General features: G+C 56.6%; 1 protein-coding gene across 2 annotated transcripts in view; it reads right to left on the reverse strand.

Annotated features, from left to right (window-relative positions):
- ATP13A1 (ATPase 13A1) overlaps positions 1-13,621 on the reverse strand; it is a 17,556-nt gene extending 3,935 nt beyond the window's left edge. The window contains exons 1-19 of one of the 2 annotated variants that reach the window (XM_006742111.3): positions 13,179-13,621; positions 10,472-10,561; positions 10,170-10,360; positions 8,428-8,500; positions 8,048-8,203; positions 7,826-7,895; positions 7,641-7,747; positions 6,955-7,084; positions 6,763-6,818; positions 6,066-6,192; positions 5,851-5,988; positions 5,649-5,769; positions 5,165-5,322; positions 4,589-4,764; positions 4,408-4,518; positions 3,262-3,387; positions 2,333-2,441; positions 661-860; positions 483-579 (exon numbers count right to left, since the gene is read on the reverse strand). In XM_006742111.3, the coding sequence (XP_006742174.1) occupies positions 483-579; positions 661-860; positions 2,333-2,441; positions 3,262-3,387; positions 4,408-4,518; positions 4,589-4,764; positions 5,165-5,322; positions 5,649-5,769; positions 5,851-5,988; positions 6,066-6,192; positions 6,763-6,818; positions 6,955-7,084; positions 7,641-7,747; positions 7,826-7,895; positions 8,048-8,203; positions 8,428-8,500; positions 10,170-10,360; positions 10,472-10,561; positions 13,179-13,580 (2,638 nt within the window). In that variant the 5' untranslated portion in view covers positions 13,581-13,621. Of the gene's footprint in view, positions 1-482; positions 580-660; positions 861-2,332; positions 2,442-3,261; positions 3,388-4,407; positions 4,519-4,588; positions 4,765-5,164; positions 5,323-5,648; positions 5,770-5,850; positions 5,989-6,065; positions 6,193-6,762; positions 6,819-6,954; positions 7,085-7,640; positions 7,748-7,825; positions 7,896-8,047; positions 8,277-8,427; positions 8,501-10,169; positions 10,361-10,471; positions 10,562-13,178 lie in introns of both variants that reach the window. The other variant, XM_081816416.1, reaches the window with a different exon arrangement.
- Between the last annotated feature and the right edge of the window lie 2,091 nt (positions 13,622-15,712).

A 15,712-nucleotide genomic window follows, 5' to 3' on the forward strand; every position in this document is an offset into this window, starting at 1 on the left:
AAAAAAAAAAAAAGAGTCAGATGCTTAACAGACTGAGCCACCCAGGTCCCCTGTCAGGTTGGTCTTTTAACATCAACCTGAGGACTGCATTCTGTTGACAGAAATCCAAGGCTATAAACGGCTGGCAAATGCCTCAGCTTCCATTTGTGCATCCCCACTTGTCCCATCTCTCCCTGGCCTCTGGCCTCAGCCCCCACATGGTCCCCACACGGTGCCGGGAGGCCTGAACAAACCAAGCTGTGTCTGCCACCTGGAGCCTCCCTGGCTCCCTATGCTTCCAGAAGCTCTGGTGCCCCCCACCCCCACCCCCGCACCCGTGTCCCCTCCAGGCCTGCGGCTCCTCAGATCCCCAATCCCACTGGCGCCTGCCCCATCCCCTCGCTGCCTCCTCAAAGAACTCGCTCAGTGACGTGTCTCTGACACTAAACCCGTGCTGGCAGAACAGCGATGGAAGGGACAGTCCATCAGCTCGCAGGACTCACCCACGTCGGCATGCTTCAGGGCACCCACGTCATTGGTGCCGTCGCCACACATGAGGGTCACGTAGCCCAGCTCCTTCAGGCTGGTGATGACAAACTCCTATGTGCACAGAGATGGGCTGAGTGAGGGCTGTGTGCTGCCCCCAGGGCCCTGCCTGCCCCCTGCCTCCTCTGCACACACCTTCTGTTTGGGGGCCACACGGGCGAACACCTGCACGTGCGGGATGAGGCGAAGCAGCTGCTGGGGGTCCTCAGCCTGCAAGTGGGCCAGGCCATCGCCCGTGAGGCACAGGGCATGCTCCAGGGCCAGCGCCTTCGGGGAGCCCTTGGCCAGGGGCAGCACGACACTGCCATCAATGGAGCGCCACTCGCAGGGTCGACCTGCAGAGCCAAAGCCCAGGGTCAGGGAGAGGGGTTCAGCAACTCCCCCTCACGTGGACCCCATATAAGCGGTCCCAGTCTCATCTCTCTGAAGCACCTTCTTGGTTCTCACCCCTCTTTATCCCTACGAATCCCTGCCCACACCTGCACCCTAGACACCAGGAACCCCACAGATGTTCACAGAACCCTCCGATACAAAGGATTCAAGAATCCAGAGCCTAGGCCAGTGGCCTGAGACCACATGACGCTCAGATTCAAACCCTGACAGCCTAACCTCAGGAGCAAGGCACCCCTTACCCTGGGGCCTGCCTGAAACCCTGCTCTTCCAGGATCAGGGCCCCCTGAGTCACTTCCTTGGGCCAGACCCTGCTTGCCAACCACTTCCTCTTTCTAGATGGCTGGCCCAGGCATCTAGTGATAAACATGGCTAAGGGAGGCCTTCCGGCACTGCACGGCTCATCTGGGCTTCCTGGCTAGGAGGGAAACCAACCTCCACCTGGCTTTTACTGTGGCCGTTTTGTTAGAGCAGCATCACCTGCCAATCAACAGTCCCAACAGCCACCTCTGGGCCACCTGCCTACGATCCCTGGGCTCTGCAAGAGCCTAGTGCCTAGAGCTGAGACAGAGATCTGGGACGAACAGTGCAGACTAGAAGAGCTGGGAAATTCTAGAATCCAGCATAGTTCCAAAGCCAGCACCCTCCTCTGACCTGCAGCCTGGTGACACTCCAGCGCATGTGGCTCCCCAGCCAGGCACCATCCCTTGGCGTCTGAAAGACCCCATACTCCACCAGTTGGAGGTGAGGGGCTGGATTTGCTCCTCAGTTGGTTCTACTCAGGGGCACCGGTTACTCAGGAGTGGCCAGAGGCCATGAGCTCTGGAGTCAGAACATCTGGGTTCAAATCCTTAGTCACAGTGTCACTTGAGTGACTGAAGTAGGTGAGTTTACTTCTATTTCCTTGTCTATAAAGTGGGGGGCCCAACAGCAGACCTGTTCAGTTTCCTCCTATGTGGTGCGGGGATGATAAGGCATCCCATATGCGGCAGACAGACTAACGTGGTAACACATACCAAGCCCTTTGCCTGGGGTCTGGCCATGCTGAGCATGAGCACCAGCATCCCTGTGCTTAGGAGGGGAGCCCTCGCCTCACACAGGCAGCCTGCCAGACCCAAGGCAGGCGGGAGGATAGGAAACACGGCCCGGTCTGACAACAACCAACCACCCCAGTTGTCAGTCGTCACTGATCCCAGAGCCAGTGACTTCCCACATGCTGCTGGGACACGCGGGTGTGGAGCTCCTTGGCCAGAGGGCCTGAGCATGCCGACAAGGCAAGGCCGTGTTCCACAGGCTGGTGTCACAGGTCCTGGATGACACTGGGTGTGTTTGCTCAGGCCTGAAATGCCAGCGGGCCACTAGACGGGCTGTTCTTGCATTCAGGGTCCCCCCAGCCTACGGCCCCATGGTCCCTCACCTTTCTGCACGGGAGGCTGCAGGATCAGCGTTTGTGCCTTTTCAATGAAGTGCAGCTCCTGAGCCACATGGCAGGCAGTGAGCGGGTTGTCACCTGTGATCATGACCACCTGAGGAGAGTACAGAGGCTCCATGGGGCAGGGCCCAGCAGGTCAGAACTCCAGCCTGGAGACCTGGCGGCCGAGGCCCCTCTAAAGAAGACCACAGAAGGAGGTGTTGGCCCCGATGCAGAATGGGCTTCCAGGAGCCACAGTCCACCCCAACCTGGTGGTGTTTTATGGAAACGATACATGTATATGTGTCTGAAAACACCCACAGCCTTTATCCACAATATAGACTAAGAACCAGCCATTAGCGTGGACCCTCTTGGCTTGGTAGCTGCCCCAGGCAGAGGGGCACAGATGCTCCAGCTTTCTCACTGAGAGCCCGGTGATGGGAAGATGGGCTGTGATGGCTGAGGGCCAGGTCGGGGCTATTAATGTCACCACCTCTGAGACTGCTCACTCACCTCCCACATCCTAAACTGCATCTTGAGTCCCAAACTAGAAAACAGAAACCACAGGACAGATGGATGTGTCCAAGAGTCACCTCCACATCTCCTGTCCCAGCCCAGCTCTTCTTTTCCAGGATGGGGTGGATTGGGGGAATTGCCCTCACCTCCCAGGGATGCTGGGGGCCAAGGAAGCAACCTGAGAAGGGTGGGCACAGGCCAGGTCCCAAAGTATCCTCAGACTCGGGACAACGTGAGCACCAGAGCCACGATGAAGCTCGGCCAAAATCCAAGAAAGACATCCTTGCTACTGAGACCTGCACCACTGAGGGGGATCTGTCCTCTGTGGTCATATCACCCTCCCTGGAAGAAGGAGCCAAGATCCACCCACCTGCCCACCCACCCTTGGGGCCCAGTGGGGAGGGGTCCAGAAGCTGTACCCGGTGGGATGCATTTTGGATCTCGCGGATCACGGCCTTAGAGTCAGCCTTGAGAGGGCAGGAGACCACAATGAAGCCGACGAACTTGAGGTTGCACTCCAGGGCCTCCCGTTTGATCTCCCGGGCCTGTGTAGGGACATAGGAGTACCCGCATGACCCATCTCTCCTCCATTTCTGAGCTGGGGGGGGGGGGGGGTGGGCACGTCAGGGACAGGCCCATCCTTATAGAAGGAACATTTGAGGGTTAGGTGAGAAATGGGGAGGACACTAGGCACCCCGGACGCACAGGGCCTCAGCAGTGCTGCGAGGTTCCCCCACCACAGGGCCTTTACTCCCTGCTGTGCGAAACAGCAGGGCATAAGCCTGTGTGACTCGGCTCCCAAGACAGTAAAGTCAGACCCTCCTTTGTTTTTCACTGAGCGCAATCTCACCCTGAACCTCATACCAGAAACCCCAAACTCTTCTCCTCACAGAGCTTGCCTTCTACCGGAAGAGATGTGTAATAAAGAAAGTCACAGAAATCAGAACACTAACTGCCACTAACTGCAGGGGAATGGGGCAGACAGGCTCAGGGAGTGGCACTGAGCAGGCTGGTTCTGAGGGCAGGGCACTGAGCCACGACCTGGTGTGCGTTCTGGAAGGATTTCTCAGCTGTCAGGTAGAAGTGGACTGGATGAGAGGTAAGGTGGAAGCAGAGAGAGCAGTACTGATGGTGGAGGTGGGAGGAGAGCCGGTAACTGACCGGACATGGGGTGTGACACAGAGCTGGAGATGCCCCATGACCATGTGGTGACTGAGTGGTCGGGCAGGGTAGGGGCAGAACCAGGCTGGAGACAGGAATCCAAGGCGCCTCCTGATGATCCCTGGGGAGGTATAAGGACCCAAGGGTGTGGGGTAAGAGGCTGGATGGAGGCGGGGCCTGGTTGTGCTCTGCAGGAAATGGCCTCAGGAGCCAGGATGGGATGGGGTCCCATAAAGGGCAGGGTACACAGTAGAGAAGGGACCCAGGGCTGAGTGCCACTCAGGGCCTCCCAAGGTAGAGGCCTAGAAGGAGGAAGAAGGAATCGTGCCTGCTCATAGTGAGGCTGCAGGGAACAAAAGACGGTATGGATGAGGGGCCAGCAGGTGGGGAGCCTGGGCCCTTACCTGCTGGTGGGTGAGGTGCCCCAGCTCCTTGTACCCCAGCGCCAGGACTCGGGCTCCTTCCCGGGAAATCTCCGTGTGGATGTGGTGGTAGTCAGGTGGGCACTGGGCGAACTGCAGGGAACGCAGGGGATGTCACCGACCGCCCCACGCCCCCCTTCCCCTGGGGCCGGGACTGGCTCACCATGGAGTGCAGGGTTTCGGGGGCCCCCTTCACAGCCGCGATGTAGCAGAGATCAGTGGAGCCTAGCTTCTCATAGGAGGCGAGCACGGACATTCGCTTTAGGGCACTGGCAAAATGAAAGCGCTGGTGAATTTTCAGCCCCTGAGTTTTAATACTTCGGGGGAATACTTTCTCATCTGGAAACAAATAAGTACGAATCCTGAGGGCCTTCGCTCCACAGAGGCAGCCAAGTCCCCGCCTCCCCTTTCCACCCCTCTCTTCCCCCCCGCCCAGACCCAGACCCTGCGGGGTGTTTGGGGGGCTCCTCGCTCCAGGAAGGGTCAGAACTGGGAGACCTGTACCCAGAGGACCTTGCCCGTGGCTTCTGGAAGGGTGGGGGCAGGCTCAACTCCCAAGGGGTGGACTGTCTCAGGTCAGAGGTGAGCCTGTGCCCACCGCCTAAGGGACCATCAGAGTTGTGGGCCTGCCTGGCCCCGAGATGGACACATGGATGTCTCTGAGGGGTGCAGCCCACCTGCCCAGGGGTGCAAGAGTGGGCAGTTCCTCCCAGCCGCGCCCGAAGCTCCAGCCCCTCACCTTTGGTCAGTGTCCAGTCCACGGCTGTCAGCATAGCCTTCTCGAGGGGGTCACCCACAAGGGTGCCATCATCCAGTTGCATGAGGGAGTGGCATGAGGCCAGAGCACGGTGCGTTTCTACAGGGATGCCGGACACAGGAGTGACCTCCTTCCCATCTCTGTAAGGACAGGAAACAACTAGTTATGGAGTAGAGGGACCCCAGGGAATTGCTAGCCAGGATGAGGGACGGGCCCCCACTTGGTGCCATTCATTGCAGGGGCTGAGAGAGATGCACGGTCTTGGTCCTCCTGACACCTGTGCCTATCTCATGGATGCCCCTAGATATCATATGGCTGCTTGGGGTGGGGTGGAGCCGAGCCACCACGCCGCTGTTACACTGAGGAATGTAAGGGAGCACACCCCGGTCAGACGGCTCCAAGTGGGTGCTATCTGTCTCCTGAGCTCCCACCTGCTGGGCAAGAGGCCCAAGCCACCCATACTCACCTGAGCCCAGCCACCCCACGGACGACCAAGCTGTCACTAGTCAGGGTCCCTGTCTTGTCGAAGCAGCACACCTCTACTTTGCCGGCGAATGGAATCCGGAAGGGCTCCGTGCAGTACATATCTGGGAGGAGGGGAGCCAGGGTCAGGGGTTCTGCCAGGCCCCAGCCCACGCAGCACCCCTCGCCCCGTCCCAGGCACTCACACAGCTTGGCCAGGGCGATGAGGGAGGTGTTGACAGCCAGAGACAACTCAATGGGCAGCTCAGGGGGCACGACCGAGGTGAGGATCAGAGTGCATTCCAGAAACAGCTTGTAGCGGTTCCGGCTGGGGTCCTTGGTGCCTGCAGAGACAGGGCCTGCCAGCCTGGGTGCCATGGGGGTGGGGCCCAGCAGACAGGGGAGGGGCCCCAGCGCATACCTTCAATCCACACGTAGGCGGCTGCTGCAATGGCAAAGACCAGGAGGAAGAGGATGAAAATGAAAGTCTCCAGGTTGTTTGCAGTCACCCTCTTGACTCCAAAGAGGATGGTGCGCAGCAGCTTGCCCTAGAGGGCCAGAGAGTTAGAGGCCTTTCCTGGCAGGGGGTGGCCTCCCGCACCCCAGAGCATCAGGGCCAGATTCTTCCTCTGCTGATGGGGAGTGCCTGCCCTGGGTCCACCCGCTGAGTCCTGCAGCCATGACACAGGGGACCACACAGCTATGTGGGTGGCTGCCACTCAGCTAAGGGCTATAGAGACCAGTGGCCAAAAATTGGGGGTCAGGGAAAGAAGTGGCTGAGATGGGGGACTGAGTCTTCTGGAAGGAGCTCTGGTCAATCACCTCTACGAGGCAGCCCTCATGACACTTTAGTGAAGAGTTTATGGGTATGACTCTGTTCATGACCCCAGTGTGTATGGCAACAGCCCGTTTCCTGTCTGCGTTCCCCACCAGAACCTCAGTGTCGGGTAGTGGGCCTGGTGTGTAGGGCTCACCTCTGCACCCTGGCCCCAAGCGGGTACCTGTTGTCAGAATAAGTCTGTGGCGGGGACGTTCTGGGGTCCGAAAGAGCCACCGTCTCAACTGTCTGCCACCCGCCCTGGGGCCTACCCTCCCCAGAGCCAGACAAGGGTCCATACCTGGGATGTGTTGAATCCGGTCCTGAGAACGTAGGCCACACATCCACTGTCGACTGCTGCAAAGACAAATGGAAGCAGCATTGTTTGTGTCTGTTCATCCCCACTCCCTCACAGCCAAGCAGATGTGTTGGCTGGGGGTGTGGGGCAGGGATTGCGGGGGCCAGGACACCCCAGACCCCCCAAGGCACCTACGCTTCAGGCCCGTGGTGGCCTTCTGCGGCGGGATGTGCTGCACCACCTTGGTGCCCCCAAAGATGACGTGGAGCCGGGAGTCGGCCTGGAGGTCCAGGACCCGGTCAGGGTTAAGGTCTTCAATGGGCTCCTGAGGAGGAAGGAGAGGGTGGTGAGGACGCTCTCACCTCAGCCTCCTTCTCTGTCCCCAGTCTCACAAGAGCAGGCCCCTGGGGCTAGGATGAGCCACTCCGACCCCCACAGGGCTCCCAGCCTAACGCAGCACGTCCGACCGGGCGGCCTGCCCTGTCTTCTCTCCACCTGCACCTGCTGTGTCGACTCGTGATCTCGCAACTGGCCTCACAGAGGATTCACGCTCTCCTGGTTTCCCTCAGCCCACGTCAGTCTGATGTCTCTGGTCCCTGGCCTGGACAACCCCTGACGATCTTGGCCTCTCTTCCTTCCTTCCTTCTCATCGCCACCCAGCTCCCCTTCATCCAGGGGGAAGACCACCAGGAAATCTGGCAGCTCCAACTAGGCACCAGAGCCACTCTGCCTCCTCTAGCCTCCTAGGTCAGGGCTCCGTCCCTCCTCTGTCCGAGCCTGGGCAGGAGGGTGGTCCAGCCACCAGCCCTCTCGCTCCCCAGCGAATGGGCCAGTGACACACCTGGGTGGACTGAGTCTGCCCCCCACCCCGCCCCCCGCACCTTCATCTGTGGCACCGACTCCCCTGTGAGCATGGCTTCGTCCACAATGCAGCGGCCCCGCAGCAGCAACACGTCACACGGCACTAGGTTCTCCTGCGGGGAGCGGCCTGCAGGAAGGGGCAGGAGTGTTGCAGAGGAGCTGAGAGAAAGGGCTCCCACCAGGACAGACCAGAAGCGTGCCTCACCGATGGAGACGATGTCTCCAGGGACAATCTCATCGCTGGCGATGGGCCTCCACTTCCGGCTACGGTAGACCTGGGCGGAGGTGAGGTGCAGTTAGCTCTGGGTCTCACAGTGGGCTCAATGCAGGTGCATCCCTAGAGCTGACCTCACCCTGCCCCCGCTCCAGGCCCACCCCAAGACTGGCAGGAGCCTCCCCCCAACCCCCATCTTCCTGCTGGCCACACCTGGATCATGTGGGGCTTGTTGCCCATCTTCCGGATCTCTGACATGTTCCGCATCTGCTGCTGCACCAGGGAGGCCTCGAAGGCCACCAGCATGGAGAGTGTGAAGACGCTGTAGTACCAATACTCATCCAGACACCAGAGCCCCACGCAAAACACCTGCAGGACACAGCCTGTGTGTCCACACCCCCGCCCGGCCATCCACGGGAGCACATGAAGACACCTGTGGAGGCTGGGAAGGCACACCGAGGGCTGTTCCGCCCATGGGCTCAGACCCAGGAGGACACAGAGGGAATTTCAGGTCTGGAGATGGAGATTGCTCTAGCTGTGAAAGCCCCAGGGAGCAGGAGGGGGGTCGGGGAGGGCCCAAGCTGCTGCTTTACCTGGAACACGAAGAAGGGCGCTGTGGCTCTCTCTTTGAACAACTCCGAGAAGTCAGGCACCACCATCTCAGCCCTACGAGAGACCAGACCCCACATCCTGTTCACGATACGAGCCTCAGAGGTCCCACCCTGGCACCTCCACTCAGGGCACTGCAGGCCTCCCCGGGAAATGAGAAGCCAGAAGGGACACTCCACTTGACTACGGCTCTTCTTGTCCCCGAGTCACCGGGGCAAGCAAGCTAACTGCTGCCAGCCTCCTCCGCAGCACCCAGGTAAAGCTTCTGAACCAGTGCCAGGCTGTTCAGGCAGCCACCACCCAAGCAGGGCCAGAGTGAGACACAGCCCGTCATCAGGCTGAGTAAGAAGGCAGGCAGAGAAGGAGCACCTGACTGTGGGATGGGAGCCCTGAAGCGGCACAGAAAAGGCCCGGCAGCTGGGCACTGAGGAGTTCTGGGGCCTGAGGCCCACCCCGAGCTGGAGAGGGGAGGTCTGGAGCTGAAATTTTCCGAAAACTCCCTTAATAAAAGCCCCAGAATTTGAGGAGTAGGGCCTAAGGGTGTGTTCTGTGGCACTGTGTGGGGTGGCCCAGTCTGGCCAGGGGGGCAGCCAGGTCAACTGGGGCCACCCTCGCCCTGCCCTTGGAGACGTGTCCTAGATATGGGGTGTGAGAAAAAGAAACCACTGTGATAAAAACAAACAACAACCAGGCCCCATTCTGTATTATTCAAGTGACTTCGCATGAGCCGGGAATGTGTCAAAGGGGACATCCCAAGCCACCACCAAGGCTGACCTCAGGCAGGGACGATAGGTAAAATTTCTTATAAATCTTCCTATTAGATTGCTACTTGTGATGATATATCTGTAATTTTTATTTTTATTTTTTTTTAAGATTTTATTTATTTATTCATGAGAGACAGAGAGAGAGAGAGAGAAGCAGAGGGAGAAGCAGGCTCCCAAGGAGCAGGGAGCCCGATGCGGGACTCGATCCCAGGACTCCGGGATCATGACCTGAGCCGAAGGCAGACGCTTAACCGTCTGAGCCACCCAGGCGCCCCTATATCTGTAATTTTTAAAAAGTAGTTGAGTCAGGGAAGAATTCCCTAAAAGTTCTGGGGGTTTTCAGGTCCAGGACGATCATCATGGTGGCAGGGCCAGGGGCTCTGAAGATGAACAAGGGGGTCTGAAGCCCTGCTCTGCCCCCTCCCAGTGGTGTGTGGGCACTGGTGGTTTCTCGGATTAAAGGGAGGAAGCATGTACAAGGCATCTGCCATCACGCCTGGTACAAAGGAGAGCTACTGTGATCGCTGACAACTCCTTTTACCACTCTTCCCAAAGTGCTGGTATGAGTATGAGGAGAACGGTGACAACTTACACTTAAAAGAAAATTTTAAAAACAAAGAGAAATCCTACAATAATTACAAAATGATGATCAACAGTCATCTCTCTGGGGCCTCGGGCCAGGCTCCCATGAAGAGCTGTATATGCTCCTGCCGGAGGGCCCTCCAGGGTCCTTGCCAGGGGAGACAAGACTAGAGCACGTTTCTCAAAAGGTGGCCGCCATCTTCATCTGGGATGTACTGTGGACCCCTCCACCCCAAGTCCCCATTTCCTAGGCACCAGGACTCAGGAGCGCGGCAGGGCAGAAAGCCGGGAAAGGAGCCACAGGCTCGGCCAAGCACCCACGCTGTGACCACGGGCGGAGCCCCAGCCCTGTCACTGCACACGGGCATGTCGGGACTCACTTGTTGCTCCCAAACTTCTTCTCAGCTGCACGGATCTCTGAGTCCTCCTGGAACCCTCTGCTGCTCTGGTAGTATGAGAAGGCATTTCCCACGGGAAAGGCCACAGGGAGGAAGCGCTTCTTCTCCAGGGCGTCGTAGGAATACTTGATCTTCTGGAATTCGAAGGACAGCACCTCCTGTCCGTCCTCACCCTGTGGGAGCAGGCGTTGTCTGTGGCAGAAGGCCCGCACCTGGGGGTGTCTGTCAGTGCCTGGGAGTCCCACCCAAGCCCTGTGCCGAGCAGCCCAGCGGCTGGTCCCTACCTCGTCCCGGTGCAGGGCCACGAGCTCAGTGGAGCCATTGTTGGGGGTCGGCACCACCTTCACGAAGGTTGCTTTGCTGGGGTCGTACTCCTGCGAGAGGCAAAGTACTGCTGCTGAGCCCTTCTTAACCCCCAGCTCCACAGCCCCCCCGCCCCCCCGTCCCCCGGGAAGGTTGCAAGCACAGCCGCTCCAGGCTCTGGCCTATCTACCCCCAGTCTGTCACGGAGACAAAGACACCACCTCGCCACACCTCTGGTCTCGTATCGTAAAATCGGAGTCACGGACGGCACCCCAAGCCTGGGGCCCTGCTGAAGAACGTCCCCTGAACGACCTGCATCCCTCAAAGCACGTGGGCCAAGCCCTGTCACAGCCCACTGGCCTGGTGCTGCTCTGCGTCCCCTCCCTTAACTATTCATTTCGAGTCCTGAAGTGACGAGGGACAACGAGGCTCAAGGCTCGTCCTTGCCTCAGCCAAGGGCCTCGGCACGAGTCGTTTTCTCTGCCTGGAACACGTGCTCACCCAGTCAGCTTCAAGCCTTTGCTCAAACGTCACCTTCCTAGGAGACCTCCCCTGGAGGAGGGTCCACGTGAAGGGCCCTCACAGTGTTCCTCTCCTCGGCCCGGGTTTTCCTCTCTTTAGCAGAGGCAGCTGAGCGCGAGCCCTACCTCTCTCACCAACACCATGAAGGCAAGGGCTTTTGTCTGTTTGGTTCACTGCTGTTTCCTCAGCACCTAAGACATGGAGGCACTGGATGAAGCTCAGTTAGCGCGGCCTCAAGCCTGAGCTGCACCCATCTCACCCATCTGTGCCGGCCTGTGGTGTATGTGTTTGCAGGCAGAGGTGCCAAATGGCGACCCTCAGAAGAAAAGCCCTGCCCCTTGGGGAGTCCATGGGCCTCTGGGCAGGCAGAAAATGATGACAAAGACTTAATGAACTCTGGGAACACCATGGTAAAAAAAGTGCGAAGTGGGGCGCCTGGGTGGCTTAGTCGTTAAGCGTCTGCCTTCGGCTCAGGTCATGATCCCAGGGTCCTGGAATCGAGCCCCACATCGGGCTCCCTGCTCAGCCGGGAGCCTGCTTCTCCCTCTCCCACTCCCCCTGCTTGTGTTCCCTCTCTTGCTGTGTCTCTCTCTGTCAAATAAATAAATCTTAAAAAAAAAAAAAAGTGCGAAGTGCTACACAGGGCCACGGCCATGCCAAGCACTTCACGGTTTTTTTTTTTTAATTTTTATTTTTTTTTAAACTTTTTTTTTTAATTTAATTAATTTATTTATTTGAGAGAGAGAGCACATGAGAGGGGGGAGGGTCAGGAGAAGCAGACTCCCCGCCGAGCAGGGAGCCCGACGCGGGACTCGATCCCAGGACTCCAGGATCATGACCCGAGCCGAAGGCAGTCGCTCAACCAACTGAGCCACCCAGGCGCCCCCACTTCACAGTTTTTTGCAGTTTTTTCTCACAGTGCACGGTGAGTGGGTGTTACGGTTCTCACTTTACACAAGGGAAAAGTGAAACAAAAAGAGAAGCACCCCTGTCTGCGATCTCTGATGCAAGCCCAGATCTGCCCATCCTCACTCTGCAGTCGGTTAGCTCCTCCTTGTTCTCCATCCCTGGAGAGGAAGTTAACACTCACGCTTTTTAGCTGGAGGCCAAAAGGCAGTTGGAAGTTTGGGGGGGGGGTGTCATGCTCCCTCCAACTTGCCTGCATTTTCTGGTCCCTCATTGGAGTCTTTCATTGTACTGACCTGAAGCTACCCATTAAGTTTGAGCCCCTCCCCTGGGATAAAGCTTGTTGGGAAAACCATTCTCTCAGAAGAGAAAGAGGATTCAGTCCATGTTTAGAGTCAAAGAGAGGGGGCTTCTGTCTCTTTCTGCAGCCCTTCATGCTGTTCCCTTTCCCTCTTCTTTCAGCAACACACGCCTGGGATCAAAGGGGAGGCTGGCGGTGCCCGTGGCTCCAAACATGCCAGTGTCATCTGAAGCAGGCCCAGAGGGCAGTGGTGCAGTCACCAACAGTAACTGCTGACCCAGGGCAGCTCTCCCTATTCAGATCATGGGGGTTAAGGGTCAGAAGTGCTACGGGGCTATTGTATTCCAACAGAAGTCCCCACCGTCACCACCCTCATCTTGGAGGCAGACATAAAGAGGCTCCACGCAGTTGTCACTTGCTCACAAATTGCTCCTGCTCCTGTTAAATGTTACGATCCAAGTGCATTTCAACCTAATTTTGGTCCTGGTATGCAAGGGCCTCTAAGCACTGGATAACAGAGTTCTCAAACCAAGCTTCACAGATAGAGAAACTCACCCCGCAGGTCTAGCCTCACACTCTGAAAACCAAGATAGGAGACAGAAGAAAGAGAGACCTTTCTAAGAGAAACTAGTCCTCGATAGCATGGTAGCTAGCATTAACAAGCCAAATCAAAGAGCGATTATGCCGGAGCCTACACTGAGCTTTTTATAGGTATAACCCTATCGAATCTAAATGACCACACCAGGGAGGGATTCCAAGGAAAGGAAGTAACCTGCGCCAGGGTCGCACAGCAAGTCAGTAGCGGGGCCAGGATTTAGCCACCCAGAGGGCACCGCTGGGGACTCAGGCCCAGCAAACGGGAGGCCCGGGATAGGGTGGGGACCGACACAAGCGTCGTGACTGTGACTCGCCGCTAGGCCCGACCGAGACGAGGGTCGGGCTCGTGCCCGCGCACTTACCGGGGTGCAGGTGAGCGCGCAGTGCGCGTGCACGGACCAATGCCCCGAGAGGACGGTGAGCGCGTGCGCGAGGCAGATGGTGGCGAGCACGAGCAGCGCGGCTTCAGGGATTTGCACCCAGCTGCTGCCCCAGCCCCAGCAGCCGGCGGCCGCGGCGCCCAGCCAGGCCGGATAGAGCAGTCCCGCGAACGGCAGCACCGTGAGGCGCCGCAGCAGCGCCAGCCGCCGGTATGGCCACACGGCTGCGACCAGCTCGTCACCGCTCGCTATGAGCGCTGGGCCGGCGGCGAGGAGGGTGCGCGGCTGCGGCCCGGGCTTGGGTTGCCTGCTGGGCCGGGCCCCGCAAGGCCGGGCCCCGCAAGGCACCGCGTTGCCCACCCCCGCCGCCGCAGCCGCCGCCATCTTTCCCAGCGCCGTGCTCGCTTCCGGGCAGAGGCACCGCCTCACTTCCGACATTTTACTTCCGGTGAACTCCGGGCGCCGCCATGGCAGCCAGAGGGTAGAAAAAGCCTGACAATGGAGAAGTTGAGTTCAGAAGTTGTTACTCAGGGCGCCGCCATGACAGGCTGATGCCGGAAGGAGAGGCAGGGCGCAGCCATGAGAGAGTCTTGAAAGGGTAAAGCTGCCTGCCCGCCCTGCCACGCCGGACTGAGACCGGAAAAGAGGAGGCGAGGCGGGCTAGGCGCCACCTTGACACCTGAACCGGAAAAGGGGAGCCCTCGTCCGGACTACCCGGGCAGTGGCCAGTTTCGATCATCAGGGGCGGAGCCTGGACACTGCGGAGGCGGGGCCAATTGCAGAAGCGCCGGGGTTCTGAGGGCGAGGCCTGTACAGGCCGAAGGGGCGGGGTTTGTCATGAGGGCGGGACTTGTTAGGGGCAGGGGTCCCGGGTTGGTTTCCCTGCGGGAGAGGCCCCTCCCTCGGGGTCCTGGGCAGGGCTGGCGCTGGCTGACTTAACAGAGCCAAGGCAGGACACAGACGCTGCCGAGAGGAGCGGTCATGTAATAATGATTACACACACAGAAAGTTATTATTTTAACATAAAAATATGAAAAATGGGTGTTTATTTGAAATTACATGTATTCTGTAATATTTACTTTTCTGTTACATAAATGCTATTGTTTGAACAAAACCACATTAGGAATCATTAACAGTGGCAATCGGTAGTATTTAGTAGCTACTAATAGAAAACATTGCCTGAGAAAAATGTGTAACAACACTTTTATGTTTCTTTGTCCTGATATAGCAATTTGAACTACTTTTTAAACTCTTTATCGGATGTTTATATCTTGTAGGTTAATTGTTGTATATTCTTAAGATACATAAGTGTAAGACGTGGTAAAAGAGAACATAATGCAGTAGGACTTAGTTAATATTCTATATTTAGTAAAAGTAACGATGACGTTTCTTTCTGTCCCATTCACAGTAGGATATTTTTACTCTTTAAGTTTTCTTTTTCAATAATACTTACCTGAATGGACTGCAATCTTTGTTTTATATAGTGATAAAACTAACGCAGTCCAAGGTGAGATCACTGATTTGCTTCCCTGCTCTTATCAAGCCCACGATTACTCTGATTCTTGGTGTCATTCCAGTGTGATAACATCAAGCTAAATATTGTCTTAACTAAAGCCTTTCAGCATGGATTTTACTTATTAGGTTTTTTGACTTTTATGGATTAGTTTTAAGCTCTCCAAAACAGCAGGGTTTTGTTTGTTTTTGTAGGCCAGGTATTGGTCAATCAGGTCTTCGTATATATAAATTCATCATATAGTATTATGTCCAAAACGTTCATTATTTTTGAGGGGCACCTGGGTGGCTCAGTCGTTAAGCGTCTGCCTTCGGCTCAGGTCATGATCCCAGGGTCCTGGGATCGAGCCCCGCATCGGGCTCCCTGCTCGGCGGGAAGCCTGCTTCTCCCTCTCCCACTCCCCATGCTTGTGTTCCCTCTCTCGCTGTGTCTCTCTCTGTCAAATAAATAAATAAATAAATAAATCTTTAAAAAAAAAACCAAAAACAAAAAAAAAAAACGTTCATTATTTTTGAACACTCTAGAAAACATTGAATGTCATGATAAATTAAACCTCCCTTTCTCAGGGACAATTGTTTTTAAACACATAGGTAATTTGAAATTGTGAAATTGAAGTTAGATTCCAAATAGTTTATTCAGAAAGAAACTGAGAATATCCTGTTTAATTTGACTGCCCATTCCTGATGACGTTTTGAATTCTGAAGCAATCTTATTTCAAAAAAATGAGTCTTGGGGCGCCTGAGTGACTCAGTCGTTAGGCGTCTGCCTTCGGCTCGGGTCATGATCCCGGGGTCCTGGGATCGAGTCCCACATCGGGCTCCCTGCTCAGCCGGGAGCCTGCTTCTCCCTCTCCCACTCCCGCTGCTTGTGTTCCTTCTCTATCTCTGTCTCTGTCAAATAAATAATAAAATCTTTTTTAAAAAATGAGTCCCTTTTTTTTTCTGTATGAATTTTTAGGGGCAGTTGCTTTATCCGTGTCTGGGCTCCCATGGCATCTTCAAAG

The sequence above is a fragment of the Leptonychotes weddellii genome, chromosome 1 (genome assembly GCF_054177405.1).
Source record: "Leptonychotes weddellii isolate Sample4059 chromosome 1, ASM5417740v2, whole genome shotgun sequence".
In the NCBI taxonomy this organism is placed as follows: domain Eukaryota; kingdom Metazoa; phylum Chordata; class Mammalia; order Carnivora; family Phocidae; genus Leptonychotes; species Leptonychotes weddellii.